General features: G+C 40.0%; 2 protein-coding genes and 1 long non-coding RNA gene across 3 annotated transcripts in view; 1 reads left to right on the forward strand and 2 right to left on the reverse strand.

Moving 5' to 3' along the window:
- Window positions 1-10852, reverse strand: part of lamb1b (laminin, beta 1b) — a 34000-nt gene extending 23148 nt beyond the window's left edge. The window contains exons 1-6 of the mRNA XM_067581542.1: window positions 10645-10852; window positions 9987-10159; window positions 5664-5799; window positions 2255-2328; window positions 908-1096; window positions 710-773 (exon numbers count right to left, since the gene is read on the reverse strand). Coding sequence (XP_067437643.1) covers window positions 710-773; window positions 908-1096; window positions 2255-2328; window positions 5664-5799; window positions 9987-10159; window positions 10645-10810 — 802 coding nt within the window. The 5' untranslated portion in view covers window positions 10811-10852. The remainder of the gene's footprint in view (window positions 1-709; window positions 774-907; window positions 1097-2254; window positions 2329-5663; window positions 5800-9986; window positions 10160-10644) is intronic.
- LOC137175716 (uncharacterized) lies at window positions 5696-10203 on the forward strand. Its single transcript, XR_010925699.1, has 2 exons — window positions 5696-5833; window positions 9958-10203. It is a non-coding gene; the product is annotated as an uncharacterized lncRNA (long non-coding RNA).
- Window positions 10853-14053: 3201 nt separating the features above from the next.
- LOC137176129 (uncharacterized) overlaps window positions 14054-22281 on the reverse strand; it is a 32144-nt gene continuing 23916 nt past the window's right edge. The window contains exon 9 of the mRNA XM_067582201.1: window positions 14054-15512. Coding sequence (XP_067438302.1) covers window positions 15346-15512 — 167 coding nt within the window. The 3' untranslated portion in view covers window positions 14054-15345. The remainder of the gene's footprint in view (window positions 15513-22281) is intronic.

Genomic DNA, 22281 nt, shown 5'->3' on the forward strand with positions numbered 1-22281 from the left:
TTTGTCTACAACTGTCTGTTTCCATAACTGCGTAATTTGGTACTAATTGTGGGGAAAATGGAGATCAATTTATTTTAATTTATCACTACAGAGTCTTTATTCAGTGCACAACATGCAGAAATGTAAAATATGTCTACAGGTAAGCATACAGTTAAACATACATCATTTTCCCAATAATTAGCACCAAATTACACTGTTTGATCCGGGTAATTTCTTGAAAATTATTGGGAAATTACAGACCCATAAAATAAAGCATTACTATTATTTTCAATGCTTTTCTCCCCTCCAACAAAGTTGTTATTCTGTAAATATTATTCTATTCATTTTGGATTAATTATTGGATGTTAAACTATATTCTGCACTACACCACAATGCATGACAGTTGTGTTTATCTCCCTTTAAAATGTGCCAGATTTAGTTTTTATTGCCTCATGATTTTCTCAGCCACTATACGCTTTCTTTTAAATAATTAATGATTTAGCACAAACGTCGCTCTTATTAAATGCAAGCTTTTCTGTTGTTGCATTAAATCTGTGATAGCTTTGTTAGTTCCCAACCGCCTGCTCCTGGGAATTACTGGAAGATTTTATATGTTCAGATCTCTAAAAACTATTAAAATAAACTAATCTGAGAGGGAAAAATGACTCTTTTCTCTAACTTGTTCACAGCTTTTACACTGTAGATATTAAAGCTGCTAAAAAAAGCTTACTCTGTATCCTCAGGCTGTACGGGTCCTCAATCTCAAAGGCGGGGTCCAGCACCCGAAATATCACCTGAGAGAGACACAAGGTGAAAAACATGTTTCTTCAAAAAAAAAATCTAAAAATGTATATTTATGCATAATATATGTATATTTTATCTTAAATTATAGTCCAGACTCTCTTATCAGTCAAATAAGCTTCCACACCTCTCCCTCTGTGGATGGTTCGATGTCCGAGTAACGCGAGTCGCACATGATGTCGTCCACTTTGACGATCGGTCCCGACGACACGCCGGGGAAGGAGGCCTCGCAGTCGTAGGCGAAGTAACGGTAAACCTGCCACGTCTTCCCAAAGTCCATGGACCGCTCGATCGCCATGGCAGCCGGTCGAAACGTCTGTAAGCAAAGACAAACACAATAAATTAAAATTCAACAACTTGTTAGATGTTTATTGAAGGAATCTGATATGTTATCAGTAATGTTATCGCTTCTTCATTCATTACACTAAATTATATTGATTTCATGCTGTAAAACCTCTCTTACTTCCAAAATATGTGTTAATGATTATGCAAAAACAAATTCCAGTGGTATCAGATTGAATTGTGGTAACTTTTTCTGCATCTTCTCTTAAATGACCCTCAGATGTCAATTTATTTTTTCTTTGATTGAACCTGAAAACCAAATATTATTGATGCCTTTTCATGTCATTTGCATCTATTCTGCATATCTTCCTCCTCAAATGTCAGGATAACAAGCTCCCTTTTCCTGTGATTGTTCCTGAAAACCAAATATATTTGATGCTTTTTCACTTCATTTTTCACTCAATTTCTTTCAAGTAATCACTTATTTCTTAGCATATTCACCAACATGGCCCTTTTCTGTGTGTATGATCAAAGAAACCACATTACAGTGGTATCAAATTCAGCAATTTTGATAAAATCAAAGTTGTATAAACACTTAATTGTGGATAAAGTTAGATTTTCAACAGTTTTTGTCACCATCAGATTTTATATAATTTTACATGCAAATTTCTGTGTAAATGATGAGAAAAACAAAGCTACAGAGGTATCAAATACTCAAGTTTCAATAAAAATCTAAGTTATTAGAACTTCCTGCAGTTTTTCATCTAGATTTGGGTAAGTTAATAATAAACATAACTTGAATATAAAGCAATAAAAGGGCGGCGGCTGTAAGAGGTGTTGATCTTTTCTGCAGTCTCGTCTCAAAAAACAGGATGACACAGGATGTGAGGTGTGTCTTTGAATGTGTGTCTTGACTATGATGTAATTACAAATGTCAATGATAGGCACAAACCAGCTGTCCGTTATCACAGCTGACCATATGACAGTGATGAGAAGCAAGCAGCGTTTTTTTACTGCATCCTCTCCCTCCTTCTTCTCTTCCCACCACTCTCCTGAGACCAGAACAATTTCCCACATTCCTCCGCTACAGCTGTCCGAAGCTGTGTTTGTCTCCGGGCTGAGGGTATGGGAGGATTTGTATGATATGTGTGTGTGTGTGTGTGTGTGTGTGAGAGAGAGAGAGAACAGGCACCTTGAAGGTCATGATAAGGTGTGTGAAATGAAACTCAGCCTCCAGGTCCAGCTGGATGGTCACATTCTCCACACCTGCGGGGTGAAAAGGAAACACGGCGGTCACACATGAAATTTACTGATTTCCATTCATAAAAAAAAAAAAAAAAAATCACTATTAAAACTGCCAACACAGCCGCAGCAAGCAGACTTTCACACACACTTAAACATGCTTTCTTTCAAATATTTACAGACTCTTTCTGCACATGTTTATGCAGCTGAGTCAGCTGGCTTTCCTAGTCATGCCTACATATGAATCTAATCAATCTAAGCTCCGGCTCTGGATTGGGTTGCACCAACTATGCGTAAATCCCTCACTACATTTGTCTGTAAAGTCCAAGCTAATAGCTTTTAAATGAGTTACTTACTAAATCGGGTTACGTCATTAAAAATCCAGTGATGGAAGAAGTACTCAGATCCTTTACTTAAGTAAAAGTAGCAATACCACAATATAAAACTATTTCATTACAAGTACAATTCCTGCATTTAAGATCCTACTTAAGTAAACGTATAGAAGTATTATCAGCTAATTTTACTTAAAGTATTAAAATTAAAAGTACTCATTTTGCAGAAAATCAGCCCTGTAACAAATATATAAAATCAGATGGTTACAGGAAATAAGAAAAAACAAAGTTCTGCTACACAAAGTTTGTCAATTTTTAAGACTCTTCTCTAAACTTTTTGTGAAATATTGGAAGGTTTTGGGCCTTAAACAATTATTTATTTGGTGGAACAACTCAAACATTTCAACCCATCATCGGGTCACCAGATAAATGTGAGGGGTCGTGAGATGATTAACGGGGGAGGGAAGAAGAAAAAACAAAGTTGGTGAAATATTGGATCATTTGAACATTTTTTGAAATGAAAGCATGTGAGAAGTTTAGAGAGAAAAATCACTATTTGGTGGAGCTGTTAACAACTCAGACATGTGAAATATGACCCCGACTACACACTGCTTTTTATAAGACGTCAAAAGCCAAAAAAGGTTGGAAACCACTGGTTTCATCTTTAACAATGTGTTGTATTTTAAAAGCTTGTTATATTATCCATTGTGTCAAATCTTCATCTGAAAAGTAACTAAAGCTGTCAAATAAATGTAGTGGAGTAGAAAGTACAATATTTCCCTCTGAAATGTAGTGAAGTGGAAGTATAAAGTAGCATCAAATGGAAATACTCAAGTGAAGTACAAGTACCTCAAAACTGTACTTAAGTAAATCTACTTCCCACCGCTGCACTTATGATATATCTTAATCTGCTGATGCAGCCGGCTCAGAAGCCAAGATGAACTGCAGGACTACTGCGAGGGAATTAGGAAATCCCAAGCAAAGCCATTGTGTCGCTTCCTGCTGTTTCAAAGCCATCTGCCACTGCTGGCTGCTGCTCCCTCTATGACTCACACCTCTGACAGATTCCCACCGCTGTGAAGGAACAGTGTGTGCGGCACGAATGTGGGAAGGATTCAGTATAAGAACCAGCTGTAATGTGATTTCTTTCAGGGGCTCAAATTAAGGATGTTGTGATGGAGATTCTTAGTTTGCATGTCTGGGAGCGCCAAATACACTTAGTTGGGTAAGTACAACACCTACTCCACAAACATACACATGCTGTACATTCAAATGTCAGTGGTAGACTAATTCTAGCATCCATCATGGCAAAACAAGAATCTTCAACTGAGTTCAACTGAGCGCTGGAACAAGCAAACTCACATCTGGGCCTTTTTTGCTTTTTGCACACAGACTCTGGGACAGTTTGCCGGAAAACATCAGATTGACTGAAACAATTGATAATTTTACGATGATATGTTGTTATGTTTTGAGGCGGATTTTTGCAGATCTATTTCATCTGTTTGCCACAATTAATTTGCAGTTTCCTTACATCTGAATCTAGCCTATTTTGTTGGGAAAACTAGCTTATTTTATCTGCTCTAACTTTATATTCATGTGTGAGGTGTATCAGGATACATTTAAGGCACATGTGTGATTGATGTGCTGTCCCTTTAAACCCTTAACAAGCCGATGAGTCAGTCATTACAAACTGGTGTGCAACCAAACATTGTTCAAAACCATGTACCAGAGTTTCCTAAGATAAAATATGTTTGTCAAATAAGGCTGAATTCTGGGAAATTATGTATAAAATGATGCACAGGACATCTAGAATATTTACATTTGATGAAACAGCTGATACTTCATATATTTACATAGATACATCAGACAGTGTGAAATAAGGTGATGTTAACAACCTCAAAGCTACTTCAGGGAAAAAAGGGGGAATAGTATGTTAAGGTGTTAATAATGCACTTTTACACAAGCCTGATTTCTTTATAAAGCGCTATATTATTTAAATTAATTTTGAACTTGATGTAGCACCTTCCACACGGTTATTGTCTTGGTGTAAAGGCGCCAAGGTGCCATGGACGTATTAAGGAGAATGAGTGTGTTTTCTCCCTAAACTTTATTCAAAAAAACTGCACTTATAAAATGTTGTGCTGGCCAGTTTATTCTGTGTCATTTCATGTCATATTCTGATTGGTTGGTTTGTAGTCGTGTGTCTCACAGTGTCTTCTCGGAGCACTGTTTTGGATTGACGACCACCTTTCTCTCACGGTTGTCATCTTTCGTCTCAGGCCCCAAAATCACACAAGTGTAAAGGGGCCTTAAAAAAGTGAAAAAGCACCAGTGAATGAAAAGAGGAATCGAAGGAGAACATCCGAATTCGATAGAAGAGTGAGTCTCAAATGGGCCACTGCGACTATGAACTCAGATTTAGAAAAATGTGATGTGATTGAGATTTGTCTTTTATGTGTCTCATGAATAAATAAGTAAAAAACAAGAAGACAGACATAGAATAGAATAAGACATTTCACAGGACGTTTGTTTCAGTGACTCTCACATGTGAAGAGTTCTGTGCTTATACAGTACACCTGGATTCAAGGTGAATTTCCACTAACAGTAGTGAGAATAAAACCTGTGATTACAAACTCTTAAAGATTGTCAAACTGGAATATTTTTTAAATTACAATCATTTCAAACTGTTTCTCATTCTCCTCTGAACTCCTGCTGCCTCATTACAAACTTCCTTTTTCCCCCACTTTAAAGGTCTCATGTGTGTTCAAGTGATGACACACATCTGTTTCTTATCCGCACACCTGTTCTACTCAGCACACCTGTAAGCCCCGCCCCCTAGCTTTGCTGTGATTGGTTGCAGCGAGTGCCTCTGTGATCTCCTGTCTAGTCATTACTGAGCCCAGTTCCCATGAGAACACCCTCAATGAGCGCTCACACGCTACGCTGCTCTCTCCTTCTGCCCTTCTGTATTCAAGAACAAACGCACTCTTCTATTCTTTTGTCACGTGTGTGTTTTCTGTCTCTCACCGCTCTCCGACTGCCACCAGGTCTTGAGGCGGTTGGGGCCGAAGGTGGTGACCACGTTCTCGATGGTGTGGCTGACGGTGTTGCTGTCCTCGTCGTACATCCGCCTGGAGTCGCACACGAAACATTTCTTCTCTTCCTGATGGACAGAGAGCACACAGAGAGTTAAAGGGGTCAGTTCACTCACACACACCAAAAAAAAAAAAAAAAAACGACAGGAAAACATAAAACAGTCTCTGTTATTATTCTGGTTAATCTATGAAACAGGATATCAACTGTTTTCAATTGGATTATTTCTTCAGTAGAAAGTAGATCCAAAGTAAACTTTAAACAGGGCTAGGAATATTTCATGGATCACGCTTCACTGTCTGGCAGTCTGATGGAGCAGAATGAAAGTTGCTTTATTGCAGCTAATGATTATTTCTATTATTTAATCATCTGCACATTATTTTCTTGAGCAACTAATTAATCATTTTGTTTAGAACATCAGAAAATGATACATTATGATAAAAGGAGTTAATATATGAAACAAAACTGCAAATAAAACTGTTTTATACAATCACAAAGTTTAAAAAAATGTATAAAAACATTCATTGTTGATAATTACAAAGAAATAATGTGAAACAGAAATACTATTTAAATCGTGTGTTATGATTATGATCACTGTGTTCTGTTCTTCATACACTACATGTACCTCTCCAGTATTTAGAGAGTTTCTTGAATTAATTATTATAAGAAATTACGCATTGAACGTTTTCTTCTATGTATGTTAAACATAACGCTTTATATATGTATAAATGGTGTAAATATGATTTGGTATATATGTTTTTTGTTAAAGTAATGTCTTGAAGGTTGTTTATTTTGTCCAAAAAACAGCCCAAATCCCAAAGATATTCAATTTACTATAATAGAAGACAGAGAAAAGCAGCAAATATTCACATTGGAGAAGATTGCTTGAAAAATCAATTAACTGATTATCAGAATTGTAGCCAATTAACTTTCTGTTGATCTACAAATTGGTTGACTAATTAACTCAACTCCAGTGCCAACTGTAAAGTTTTATGAGGCCTTTTAGTTCCAGTTAAGGGAAATCTTAATGCTACAGCACAGAATTATAAGTTATTTAAGAACTTTATTGTCCATGTTGTGGACAATAATCTTTGGTTTCACCACACAGCATTAAAAAACAATTCAATACAGGACAATGATGACGAGTGAAAGGGACGCCGCGTCAACAATCAACAACAACAACAACAACATTATAATCTAGACAGTAGTCTGCTTCCAGTTTTGTGACACTTTGGAGAAAACCCTTTCCTGTTTCAAAATGACAAAGCCAGGTCCGTAAAAGGTTTTTTCTGGTGGAAAGCCTTCGAGGAAGAGTGGAGGCTGTTAAAACAGCAGATTAATGCTCGTGGTTTTTGAATGACATGTTCAATAATGAACCGGCCCTTGAGGAAAAACAAAGAATGATCCAGGAGAAGTGAATTCACATTGATGATGTACAGTATATATCATGTTTCCAGTGTGTCTGTCTGTACTGTGTCTGTTTAATAATGTATTCACTGCTTTTGTCAACAGCAGGGGCCTCGCCTGCATACCAGATGGTTTGGCATGTATACAAACCATACTCTGGTTCACACACTCTCTTAAATCTCACAATATTGCAGCCTGCGAATAAACAAGACGAGTTTCTCAATTTCACCGAGGCCCTGCCAACTATGTCCGTGTTGAAATGTGAGCGGAGTCTGGCTAAGTGGCTCCACTTAGCAGCGTTTGGTTAAAAAAAAAAAAAAAAACGTCTATTACTACTTGAGGCTCACTTCCCGCCCCTCCACCTCCTCATCTGCAGCTCATACTTGAGGACTGTGCTCATCCTCGGGGTCAGAAAGGCCCCACACTATGTCCGTGATTTCATAAGGACGCCATTCACACAGCTGAAGTCGCCAAAGGGTGTTTGATAAAAAGGAGAATATCCCCTACCTCGCCCCCAAGTTCACATGCACACAGGGAGGGGATTGTGAGGCACACAGCGCTTTCATTGTGGACGGGAAATGTCTGCACTCCCACTCGACAAGACAGCAAGCAGATACTGTATATGTTCCCACATACACAGACACACTGTCATCTGGTCCGTCTCTGATTTTATCGCTACGATAGTTGCAGAAACAACTGAACTCAAGCTGGTTTAAAAGGTTTAATTAATTATTTTAAAATCATATTTATAATCCGTTTTCATCACAATCATGGTCTCACCCTTCAACACTGACATCAACTGGCCCTTTTCTCTTGCAAGAATCCATATGCAATAAGTCACAGTCATAAAAACGCCATGTTCAAGGCCGAGAGCGAGCTGGTACATTTTATATCACTTTAATGAATTTTCACCAACTTTCTGTTATCTGCAGAGGCCTGGAAATTCCTCAACAATTTACAGGAAAGACAACAAATCATGAATTATTACCTATTTTTTTTAATCAAACCTAATGTCTAGCATGATTTATTTATTCTAAATAAAGTTGCAGTAATGATCATGTTCTACTGCGTTTCTACTGCTGGTGCTGCTGGGCCGCCAACACATCTATCTAGCTCTTGTTTTTGTATAATGGGCTGCTGCTCAAGCTGCCCACAAGGTGCTCAAGCTGCCCACGTGGTGCTCAAGCAGCCCACATGGTGCTCAAGCCGCCCACATGGTGCTCAAGCTGCCCACAAGGTGCTCAAGCCGCCCACATGGTGCTCAAGCGGCCCACGTAGTGCTCAAGCGGCCCACATGGTGCTCAAGTAGCCCACGTAGTGCTCAAGCGGCCCACATGGTGACCAGCCCACCAGGATTTCTCACAGCGCTCCTGATAGCCAGTCCGACTCTGGTACACTATGATACATTTTAAGCTGGTTTTGCTTGCTTCTTCCTTAAAAACTTGAGTCAACTGAACTTCAGATAAAGTTCAAAGTCGTCTCATGAGTTGTGAAAATGTGAAACTCACCGAGTCAAGTTAACTCAACTACAGATAACAAGTTCAATTAACTTAAAGTATTAAGTTGAATCAATAACTGTTCAGTGAAGGTGACAAACGTCAGTCAGATGTGCTTTCTGTTTCCATTTTCTATGTTTTAAGAGTCAAAATCTTTATTTATCGCCAAGATGTTACAACTGTGGCTGCTCCTGCTGCTGAAGTTTGTATCCAAGTCAGTACAAAGACGTCACGTGACAACTTTCTCAGTGACCTTGTTAAATTATGAATGTACAGGGGCAAGGACAGAATTTGATACTAATCTTCAGCATGGTTTGCATTGTTTTCATAACTATGACTTCTCTTAACATGTATTAAAGACACACAGCAAGTTTATATCTGTGTATTTTCTTCACACTACAAAAAACATATGATGGGAACTTGCTGTGTGTCTTTAGTACATGTACAGATAAGTCATGGATGTTTCTTATAATTACTTAAAATGGTTGTTTTACACTTTCACAACTCATTAAAAAACTTTGAACAACTTAAATTCACATTTTTAAGGCAGCAGGGAAACTTATCTTTATAAACTGAACCAGATTTAAGCGTTTTACTGTGTCCGCACAAGGAATTTGAGTCCAGTACTCAGTAATATCTCTTTACAGTCCACTTGGGAAATGCAGACAATAATACATGCGATACTTTGTTCTCTTTGCCTTTTTCTTTATTTAAAACTTTCATTTTAGGGGTTATTTATTTATTCCTTGTTCTACACGTTATCATCTCTGTTTCGTCTATCTCAATCTGTCCATTTTCTGCTTCCTACTTTGTAACTTTTCAGCCACAAAAGAGACAGAAGCAAAAACTGAAGAACATCCAGAGGAAAAATCTCCTTACTCTATTCAACAGTAGCCACTGTATCGAACAAGATTATCCTTCCAAGTTCATGGACAATAGCGCTCATTCAGCTCCTTGCAGCACATCAAAAAACGCACATTAAGTGTCTTAAAATAACCTATTTATACTTCTTCATCAGAGTTCAAGATCAGCATTTCCTCACCAGAACTAAGTCATTCATTGACTGAGTTTCAAGCTTTATCGTGACTTTTAAATAAAGGTTTGAGATACATATTTGAAAAGATAGGAAGCTGTTTTCTTTAACTTTATTTCCCAAACACCATTGACAAAAAAATCCTGATATATCTGCTGTATTTTGGTTGAAATTTTCCTGGAAAAATAGCTGACATACCTCACCCATGAGGCCCTTTTTATTATTAGATTATTATAAGAGTTATTTTACCGGTCACAAGCTCAGAGAGTTTATTTCCTGCTTGGTTCTGCAGGTTTACAGCAGCAGCAGCTCTTTTCTTACCTCCAGATGTCCGACGATGCAGAAACGCTCCGGCTTCTCCAGGCCGCAGGTGGAGGAGGCGACGAGTTTATGCGCCCGGCCGATCAGCAGGTCACCTGTGGCGGGATAGCAGCTGCCTTCCGTGCAAACATCCCCGAACTCCGGCAGCTGCGCCCAGACGGGACACAACAGTGCTGCAGGGAGGGAAAATGCTGTCAGTGAGATGATAGCAAACTCAGGGGAAGTGCAAAAAAAAAAAAAAAAAAACAGTTTAAACGGGGGAACGCTCTCACAAAACAGTACAGTGTCTTTCTTTTGCTTTCAGTCATAACACCCAGAAGCAGAGCAGACTTGTGGTCTGTTCATTTTAAATCAAAATCACATGGATTCACTCTACAGATACAAAGATTGAGGTTGTGTGCAGCTCGTGGAAAACTAAGAGTAGAGAGGTTTTTATTTAGCTCTTAAACTTTCCTCGTCTCACCTTCTGAAACAGTGTAATTTCTGGGAAAACAGTGAGAAACAGTGAATAATGGTTTGCATATGGCTTTCATTAGTTAGACGTGAGAGCGAACATTTTGGTAGCAACAGAGGATGAAAATCCACCCAGAGAGCTTACAGCACCTCAGCAGTTTTTTTCTAACATAAACAAATGTGTAAAGAAGAAACTTCAACTCACCCAAAGTTGTTAAAATGTGGATTATGAGCGACATCTCCAAGTCCGGAGCATTGACAGCTTGTTGATTGTGTTGATGGGTCCTGCAGCTGAGAGAGAGAGAGAGCGTGTGTGTGTGTATGAAGTGTAAAATCCGAAGCAGGGGGACTTTTCTTGTACAAGTCCGCATCCCATCACCAACCAACTCCACCCAGCTGTCAGCAGCGCGCCTTGGTGCGCTTCAGGAAACGAGCGCACCCTCTGCTGGTTGGTTAGATAGATAGATAGATAGATAGATAGATAGATAGATAGATAGATAGATAGATAGATAGATAGATAGATAGATAGATAGATAGATAGATAAAATGGAAATAAAAAGTCCAGGTGAGCAGCCTGTCTTTACTGTCAGAGGAAGTGCAGTGTAGCAGTGAAGTCAATTGATTTAACTAACTTATTTAATTAAGAATATGCTACACACCATATATGTGTAACAGAGTAGAATAATCCTGGTTAAATTATGGCAAAAATAGTGCAACACTGCCATCTAGTGGCGTAGCGGGTGGCGTGGGAACAACACAGATTGATGAGGATTTCACTGTCTTAAAGTGTGTCCATCTGCATGGTCTGGGATAATTAATAATTTTATGATGTTTCAAATGTTCATACTTTATATTTTCATCATATGATATGTCATATGAAATGATATTTTAGAGACTTGCTAAACTACATTTTCGGTGCCAAACTATCTTAATTGTTTGCACCTGTTTCATGTGTTATTCAGACTGTTAATCTTGAGACCAATCTATCTGTGTGAGCCGCCTTTTTACCAGTTCATTTAAATAGCTCACGTTAGTTTGGCTCGCTCGTAGTTTGCTGGCATCTATGGCAAGCCGTTTTAACATTTAATAGCTAGACTGGATATTTATTGCAGAATTCTTCCAAGTCAAAATGAACATTTCTGATATCCACAGCTCAGCTCATCCCCCTGCCGACTCTGCTACCAGTCTTTCAAACATAAACATCAGATTAAACATCAAGTAAGACCATCTGTACACCCATCTCAACATCGAAGGAAACGGTCTTGGCCACATGGATCGGATGGCGACCTCTTCTCCCCGCTGAGGTCAAGAGGAGGTTCCAGGTGCACCGGGCCGGTGCTGAGGGGCTTAAGAGGAGCTTCTACCCTCTGGCCACCGGGATCCTGGATGGGATTGCTACATAGGACTGTCTTCCGAGGCTGTTTATTGTACCACAGAGCATGCCTGTCAAAACCTGTGTCAAGTGCAAAGCAAAGTTCATCAGCAAAAATACCTGGGCTGTGTTTCTCGGAGTGCTCTTTGGACCTCAGTTGGCACTCATTGCTGTAGCCTATTGCCTGTAAGTGACTGTCTGGCCAGAGAATTCAATATGTGGAAAACAGGACAAGTGATTGAAATTGAGATAAAGGATGGTTTATTGCCAGTTGACACTCCTCCAGTGGACCGGTCATCTGCCACCCCATTTCCAAGAATAGCAGGTCTCCTCTTCAAGCTGATCCTGCTCTCCGGAGAGGTTCAGCTAAATCCTGGACCAGTGACCCCTGCATTGCTGCAGGACTTCGATGCTGATTTGTGCCCGAGTGTGCCTGGGGCTCCTCTGGTGGTTCGATTTTTAATTCACTCCCCTTTTCACTTGACAGCTTTCTGAGGCATGGGGCCAGACTCAAAAGAAAGAGCTCATCCTCATCTGGAGACTGGTTTAGCACTTTCAACACCTGGGGTAGCACGATGTTTCTGTGTCAGATGGGGTACCAGATGATGATGACTGAGTAGCCAGGGGTGCTGAGGTAACCGGGGGAGTAGAGGGTCTCTCTTGTAGGGACTGGGACATGTTGGAGGAAGTGGGCCTCTCTCTGACATGAGGGTCTAGAAAACTCATGATTGAGAAATACCTCCACATTGTCTTTTGTTCTGCCCCTGCACCACTCTTCTTTTCTCTCATTGTCTTTCTCTCCTTAATAAATGTGTCCCTGAGATTCTTCCATCTCCTTTTACACTCATCCTCTAAACAAGTGGAGAAAATGTGATAAGTTTTCTGTGACAACAAAATATTCTGTATGAAAATTATATATCATTACTTCCATTAAGAAACTTTTATAGGTATGTAACGTTAGAGCCATTGACGGGGAACACGTAACAAACCTAAGCTATATTTACACATATTGTCCATGTACAACAAGCTACGTGACTATTAAAACACACCTGACAGCCTACTTGAGTGGAAACCTGTTTCCAAGACAGGGCTTTCCTCCCGAGGTCTCCATACGAACACAAACTTGTATCATATAATTCAGGAAATTCAGAAACACAAAAAAGTATCAGCTTTTCTTCCATCTGAGAATGTCAAAGTTCACAGGCGCTGCTCACACAGGATACGTGAGCACGAGAACGTCGCGGCGCCCATGGAAAAACATGCTGCTCTCCTCCTGTTTCCATGGGAAAAACATGGAAAAAGATGCTGCTCTCCTCCTGTTTCCATGGCGCCGCGATGCACACACGCTGCTCACGTATCCTGTGAATCCCAGCCAAGAGTTGTTCTGTGCCTGTATTAATTGTTTTATAGGCAAGAGGTTGATAACAGTTCTAGGCGCGCTGGCTGTTCATTTCTAATACCCTTATCTATGGCCTAGCTAATAAACTGTGAAGTACAGGGGAGGTGTGATACTTTTAATACTTTATTGCTGACAGGCCGTAACCATGTCGGCTACAGTAACTTTTTGTCTCAGACCCTGGGAAGACAGGTGTCCTTACACAACCTATCAAGCAATGAAAGAAATAGAAACCCTCTCAAGCATAAACAAGCACCTGATCAAACAGATCAGATGTTAGAAGGAAATCCCATAATAAAAGACTTCAACCAATTCAACCAACAATTCATATTAGGAATGCAGTTGAATAACTATTAAATAGTAAAAACACATAAATAAGACATAAATACATAATAAATAAAACAATTAATAAACAATCTTCTAAAAAAAAAACTCTAAAAAGAGATTTTTTTTTTTTTACAGGACCAAAGTCCCTTAAACTCTAACTCACACACACACACACTCAGTCTTTGGCCTGAAGAGTAAAACCTCTGATTTTGTAAATAGCATAAATAATAATGATCGAATTTACACAATTCAGTACAATTTTTCAAAATCGGAAAAAACTATATTTGGCTGAAAATAAAAAGAGATCTTATCCCTACACTGAAAGATATATATCTATGTGTTGTTTACATCCCCCCATCTGAGTCCCCTTACTTCTCTGATGACATATTACCAGGGGCAGGAAATATAATAATCTGTGATGATTTTAATGCCCAGATTGGTATACAACCTGAAGTCACTAGTAGTCAAGGGGACAGCTTTATCACCCAGCAAGCTCCTACTATTCACTTACATCTGCCTCCTAGAAACAACTTTGACACTGTGATTAACAGTAATGGGAGGGAGCTGTAACAATTCTGCAGAAGCCTCAGTCTGTATATTATCACTGTTTGGGTAAGAGGGGACTCTTTGGAAAGGTTCACTTATTGTTCAACTTGTGGCTACAGCACTGTAGATAACATGTTCACAGACATGGATCCCTTCTCTTTCAGTGCATTCACAGTCAAGCCTCTAAACCCCTTTATCAGACCACAACCAAATCACCCTCTTCCTCAAACACAACAATATCACACACACATAAAACCCAGCAAGCTGTTTAACATACCCAGGACATACAGATGGGCCCCAGACAGCACTGAGCAATACCAAGAGGCAAGCAATAGTGAGGAGATTACATTATTATTAGAAGAGCTTATAGAATACCCTCCCACTACTGAAGGCATATGTGAGGCTGTCCAAAATATAAACAAACAAAAGAAAAACAACAAAAAAGAACCACTGGTTGACAAAGAATGTAAAAGAGGCTGTGCACAGAGCTGAAAAAGCTAATACCTTGAGGAGCCGTAATGCCGGATGAAAACAAATGCCAGAGAGAAGACTTTCAACATTTTAATGACTTCAGAATTGTTAACATGTCTTAACATCAAAACACAAGTGAGTGACATCTTTGGTTGGTAATAACAGAATAGATACCTAGTAGTTAAACAATAACTAGAGTGTTAATTCTCTCTTAATTCCTTCCAAATTTCTGGATTATTGCTCAGTAAATTGTACATACTCTGTAATAACAGAATAAGTACCCGTCAGTTAAAGTATAAAGTACAGTATAAGTTCTTTATAAGTACGTAAATTGTTGCCCACTTATTCCATAACTTCACATCTTGTACCTACATGTATGTATTGGTACGTACTGTACTGGTACACCTTTAATACAAAAGATTACACTGTAACTACGGAGTAATTACACTGTACGTTGATGACCGTAATCTAAGCGTTACCAAAAATTGATATCAAAATTGACAAGGAATTTGCCTGAATGTTGTGGTGCATAACAGGTCACAAAACTATATTGTAAGTGAGAAGCCACGGCTTTAAACTGTAAACTAAAGAGAATTAAATGAAATGTGCAAAATAATGACCTGGAATGTGTAAATGTTCATAGTGTTAACAGTAAATGCAGTGTGTAATTAATATGTTGTACTAATGTAACGAGCCACATTAGTTCAAAGCAAATAGATACTTAAAGAGCTTAAAATAGCAAATGTAATGGTTTTGAGTCCTACAGGTTTATGTCCCCAAAAATATAACTGTGTTCATCTTCTCTCATCAGGGTTAGAACGAAGTCTGAAGGCAAAGTAGAGTCCAGCACAGACAGCGAGTAGTACAGCTGCTGTCAGTCCAACGTGGAGGCCGATCCTTCCCCGACTCTCTGGTTGTGGTCTCTCAGAAGGTTTCTGAGGTTTGGGCTGATCAACAGCTGCTGTAAAGGACATAAAATAATAATAATTGTACTGTTTCACAAATTCTGTTATCTCAACATTCGACTCTCCTACTTGTGACATTTCACACTTGCTCGAGTCCAAAATGAAAATCTGAACCATTTGTGCTTGAACCTGGTGATGTTTGTGTTCACATACAGCATATTTTATGTTGTATTTATAAATCTTAACAATACAGCTACACTCATAAAGTTTAGCAGTCCAGTCACTACATCACTGATAACTTGCATTAAAAAAAGGCTTCCTGAGTTCTACTGGATCATCTTACCAGTGACATTGAGTCGGCATCTGCCAGAGCTCTTCTTGTCACTTTTTCCCACTGTACACATGTACAGACCCGAGTCATCAGTCCTGACTCTGGACACATGAAGTTTGATTCGGATTCGTCTTCACTGAGGGCGTCTTTGTCACACTGAACTCTTCCTGCAAACTTTCCATCCTGAGACTCTGAGACCTCAACACCATCACGTAGATGATACAGGACTGGGGGGGTTGGGTATTTAACATCTATCAGTTTACAGAAGATGTTGCGTGAGGTGGAGGAACTGTTGGGTTTGGTTGAAAACATCCATTCCAGTGTGATGTTTTTGTTCTCCTCTGCCTGATAGGGGGTCTTTGTCACATCCAATACACATCTTATTGCTGAAGAGACAGAGAGGGAAAGTGAGGACCAGACAAACTGAGAAGGCATTTTGCCAATGTTATCACTCAGATTTAAAGATGATAGTCATAAAATCTGTTAGTGAGGCTGAAAATGTATTTTGTTTATTATATTTATGGATATTAAAGTAAAGTTGTAAACTAACCACAGACACAGGAGGTCAGGCTGATGAACAGAAGGATCCTGCAGATCATCTTCTTCCTGTGAGAGGAGACAGAGGAGAGGAGTCATGAACACATGAGGTCAAAGTTCAGTCATCACAGGTGTGAGAAGAAAAATCTACAGCATCAATTACAGAAAACCAGAGTTTATCTCTGAATACATTTAAAAATCTTCAGCGTCACAAGATGGCGCCAAAGAGGAGGAAAGAGGAAATATTTGAGTGCTTGTCAATACTTGTGCTACTGTGCATTAAGGGGAGGGTGTGAAAGGAAAAAATGAACCGTAGGGGGCAGACACATCCCTCTCCACCTCAAGCAGGAAACAACAGTTACCATGGATACCATGGTGAAATACATATACCTAATGGCGTTTTTATATGTAAAAAATTGGTGGGGCACCAACTACCTCAATAGATAAGCCACATACCAGGAAAACTACAATACTTGCTCTTGCTACTGATTTTTTTAACACTTCATGGTTCCTTGCATGGCTCCACAAAACACTTTTAACAACAAAGTGGCTTCTAGGTCTTGTACACACGTACAGAGAGAGAGAGAGACAGAGAGAGAGAGAGAGAGAGAGAGAGAGAGAGAGAGAGAGAGAGAGAGAGAGAGAGAGAGAGAGAGTTTTTGAATTTTTAAAACACCTTTATTTATCTAGTCATCAGATCAACAAAGCATTAAAAAAAAAACAACACCAGATTCAGCCCAGCATGCGTCCAAAGCAGAGCTCCTCCTTATCAATGGAGCACAGAACATTTTTATAACACCACACAGAGACAAAACAGTCCAGATCATTCATCAACTTGTAATAGTTGTGATGAATTTTCAGTCTGCTTGTTATCATTCTGATCAGTATGGTGATAACATCAAATCCAAAGAATCATTTATCTTGTTCTTTCTGCTGATATAAATGGCCATCTTAGCTTGGCCCAACAGAAAGTTGAACAACTGGAACTTATCACGAGTCCTCCTCGAGAATTTATGCCCCAGGATGAAAACCTCTTTGGAGAAAAATTCCCCAAACTCACCAAAGAGCTTCTCCAAGAACAGAAACAGAGGAGTTAACCTCACACATTCCAAAAAACAGTGAAAAACAGTTTCTCTCTGAGGACAGAAAGGACAACACTCAGAAACACTTGGATTTAAAACAGAAATAAAAGCATTTACAGGCAGGACACCATGTAAAACCCTCCACTGTAAGTCTCCCACCTTCCTGGTTAACAGGGTTTTATAAAGTGCTCTCCATTGAGGCCTCACCTCAGCACTCAGACCCAGGTGAGACCTCCATGTAGTGCCAGCACGCCCCCTCAACTTGGCTTTGTTCACGATCTTTACCAACAGCTGGTACATCATTTTTCCAGTTAAACCATTCAAATTTACACCTCCAGGTACAGCACAGTTCAACAAAACACCAGAACAGTCTTTAAAATCAGGAGTCAGTGTGATTGCTGGAAAAGGATCAGAGTCGGTGGGTAAAACAGAGCCCTGGCAGTATGAGACCAGGAGGTTCTGTTCAGTCTGTGAGAGCTGGTCTCTCCACACTCTGAGCTGGTTGGTTAGGAGTCTCTCTGAAAATACTCCCAGCTGAGAAGCCAGAGCAGAAACCATCTCTAGCTTAGGTCCACACAGTCTCACCAGCTGACCCAGTGTGAAGACTCTGGAGGAGACAAACCTCTCCATCATTGAGGTTCCCAGTCCACAGAGTGTTTTAAAACGTAGTCCATAAACGACAGGTTCCTTTAAAATCCAGTACAATGAGCTTTCACTCAGCGGCCTGTGCTTCTTAAACATGCCCCACGCCCCTGATAAAAATCAGAAAGCCCACTCAGTCTGCGGTTCTGTAGATCCATTAAAAACAAATTCTCAGTCAACCCTTGACCTCCACCTTGGCCCAGGATCGCCCGAGCCACAGGCCTCCACACCAGATCAGCAGGGCCGGTCAGCAGTCTCTGAATGTGCTGGAGGCGGAAAACAGCGCCCCTACTGGCCAGGTGAATCAGTCCTTGTCCTCCATCGTCTTTAGATAAGAACAAGACACTCTGTGGGATCCAGTGGAGATGATCCCAGAAAAAGTCCACGATTACCCTCTGGATGTTTGACAGAAGGTTAGCTGGAGGATCAACACAGTACAAACGGTGCCACAACATAGAAGCAATCAGATTATTAATAACCAGAACACAGCCTCTAAAAGACAACTTTGGTAAAATCCACTTCCATTTTTTCAGTTTTCCTTCAGCTTTCTCTAAAACATTTTCCCAGTTCTTAGAGACAGTGGTGGGATCTCCGAGGTATACCCCGAGGTATTTTATGCCTCCTTTTTTCCAGGTGAGCCTCCCAGGTAAGCTGAGCTGCTTTAAACCATCACCTACCATCAGAGCTTCACTTTTTTCCCATTTAACTTTTGAAGAAGAGATCGGACCAAAGTTTTCCACACTGTCAACTAAAGAGTCAATGTCACTCTGTTTTTGGACCAGCACTATGACATCATCAGCATAGGCAGAAAGCTTAACAACAGAGTTGGAACCAGGGAGATTAAAACCAGAGAGTCGTGTTCTTAGTTTGTGTAAAAAAGGCTCTAAGGCCAATGAGTACAACATGCCTGAGAGGGGGCAACCTTGTCTAACCCCCCTCCCCACCTTAAAAGGAGCACTTAAACCACCATTTATTTTAAGTACACTTTCAATGTCTCCATACAAAGCCTGGATCTGGGCTATCAGACCTGGATTGAAACCAAAAGCTCTGAGTGTTTGCCACAGGTACATATGTTCAACCCGGTCAAAAGCCTTTTGTTGATCTATGGATATCAGTCCAAGATCTAACCCCAAAGAACTGGAGAGGTCCACAACATCTCTAAGTAACGCTATGTTGTCTGTTACCAACCTGCCAGGTACACAGTAGGTCTGATCCACATGAATGACCTGCTCCATCACCTTCCTCATCCTGTTGGCCAGAACCTTGGACAGAAGCTTATAGTCGGTGCAGAGGAGAGAAACAGGACGCCAGTTTTTAATATCCTGTAACTCTCCTTTTTTAGGGAGGAGAGTCAGGACTGCTCTTCTGCAACTTTGAGGCAACCGGCCCTTCTTCACACTGTCATTGAGGACCATCAGGAGGTCCCCACCAAGCACCGACCAGAAAGTCTTATAGAAGTCGGCAGGCAGACCATCAATGCCTGGGGAAGTTCCACCCCGCAAGCCCTGCAGTGCAGCATACAGTCTTCAGACGATATCTCATTCCCCAGCTCTGCGTTGGCGTCCTCCGAGACCTTTGGCAGATCTGCATAGAAGAAATGAGACACCTCCGGATTCTCGGTGTACTCCGACCTGAACAAGTCACCATAAAAACTCGCTGCAAACCTGCAAATGTCAGCCGACTCCTGCAGCAGCTGCCCAGTATGTGAGCGTAGTGACATCATCTGCCTCCTCTGCCCATTTTTCCGCTCCAACCCAAAGAAAAAGTGAGAGGGAGCGTCCATCAAAGCCACATTTTGAAACCTACTGCGCACCACAGCGCCCCTTGCAGAGGTACCCAGCAAGTCAGCCAAGACAGACCTTTTAGTCTTGAGGTTCTCAATGTGTCCTCTTTCTCATGTGGAATCTGCAAAAGCCTGCAACTCCACCACTTCTCTCTCCAGAGCTCTTATAGACCTGGCCAAGTTTTTGGAGACATTGAAAGTGTACTATAGACATAGTTTTTGGATCTGACTTTTCCCATTATCCCACCATTGTTGCAAGGAGCTGTAGAGGGATTTTGTTTCACTAAAATTTTTCCAAAAGAAATTAAAAACATCTTTAAAATTTCCATCTGATTAAAGCGATGTGTTAAAATGCCAATAAGCACTGCCAGATTGTATCTGCTTGATAAAAACAGAACACTGAACCAAAGAGTGGTCGGAAAAACCAACTGGACTTATAAAAGAACTTCTAAAAACATTTAACTGATGTTTAAAGCAATAAAACCTATCGAGCCTGGCCATGGACAAAAGGTTGTCCTTAGTGTGGACCCAGGTGTACTGACGGTGGCTTTTATGAAAAGCTCTCCACACGTCACTCAGCTCATGAGCTTCACTTAACTTTAAAATTCAATTTTTAGAAGCCACGTGTGGCTCTGGATGGTTCCTGTCCATTTTTGGGTTTTCCGTACAGTTAAAATCCCCTCCAAGGAACAGAAACTCATCAGGATGTTTAATTACATCACTTAAAACGTTATAAAAGTCAAGTCTTTCAGACCCTACAGTTGGTGCGTAAAGGTTGATAAATACCATTTTAACTTTTCCAAAATCAGCTCTTACTTATAAAATTCTTCCTGCCACAACTTCCTCAACATCAATGGTAATGGAATTAAAATTTTGGTTAAATAAAATTCCAACCCCACCACTCATGCTGCTCTTATGACTGAGAAAAACCTCCCCCGCCCACTCTCTCCTCCATTCAGCAGCAATTTCTTCAGTACTGTGAGTTTCCTGAACAAAAGTAACATTCAAATGTTTCATACCAATCAGACTAAACAGAGAGGCTCTCTTGGTGATATCCCTCGCTCCATTCAGATTTAAAGTGCCAATACTTAAAGTGCACATGTGCAAAAATGGCCAAACGTGGGATAAAGAACTATTTTTTTCAGTCTGTAGATCTCTTGATCAGAGAAAACAGGCTGCCCAAACTCTTCTGTGTTTTTCATGTAAACTTTTACTGAGTCCAGAAAAAGTTGCAAGTCTGGAAAATAATTGTCCACCTTGACTTGTCTCAGCCCCTTTGTGTCCTGTAAGAACTTTTGTACTCTAATGAAAGAATATCCACTCTCTAAGTTCTCAGAGGTCTCATTTTCACAGTCAGAGTGGAACCTTTCCTCTGGTTGAGAGGATGGACACTCTGTCACTGACTTTGACAGTGACAACAAAGTGGCTTCTAGCAAGGTCTTGTACACACGTACAGAGGAAGAGAGAGAGAGAGAGAGTAAATCACAGAAAGAGAGAAATTACACAAGTTACATTCCCACTGTCACAAACCTATATTGAACTGAACTGATTAGGGGTTGTTAGGAAAACGACACACACCCTTTACTTAAAGACGTACTTACATTTTCTGTTGCTTCTGCAGGTATTCAATAAAGTCAAAGGAAAGAATCTGACACACAACAGCTGTAAGACACAAACAGAACTTCAGTACTGATGTTTCTTTGAAATCCCCGATACATTCAGTGACACCTGAACGACATTAATGTAAAATTCAGATATTAATCTAAAAGACCTGCCTGAGTCACATTAATAGACAATAGTTACAGAGAATAGTTACAGATGTGAAATACTGGAGAAGTAAAAGAAGCACACCCCCTCCCACACCACACGAAGGAGTGAGCCCTGCGGCTAACCGCCATGCATTAAAAACCCGCATGACAACAGGACTAGTGCAAGACTGCAATAAGACCTTCTCAACAGCCGCAAAAACCTTCTCAGCGGCAGGAGGCTGCAGAAACATCGTTGAAAAAAAAGCGTGTGGGCGTAATTATGTAGAAAATATGACGTAAAACATCCAATGATTCAGTTAGCAGCATTAGATAGATAGTTAGACAGATAGATAGATACTTAATTGATTGATATTTTTAATCCCCAAAGGGAAATTTAAGTGTTACAATGGGGTAAATAAAAAAAGGTAAGACATACAATGCAATAAATCATTTTTCAAACACACATAAGTTTCAGAATCTCAAGTTTCCCACGTTACTTCTGAACTATTCCCAATACTGCACTGTTGAACAGAAGCTGAATGCTGGCATACAGGGAACATGAAACATTTGATTTAAACATCAATTGCCCAGTATAATGTCCAAAATGGACCTTCATTATATTATCCTACCTATCCTATTTTAAAAACACATTAGGCTCCAAAACAACACCAAAAACAAAATATCCTTAATCCATCTTTTAAA

This window comes from Thunnus thynnus, chromosome 23 (assembly GCF_963924715.1).
Source record: "Thunnus thynnus chromosome 23, fThuThy2.1, whole genome shotgun sequence".
Lineage (NCBI taxonomy): Eukaryota > Metazoa > Chordata > Actinopteri > Scombriformes > Scombridae > Thunnus > Thunnus thynnus.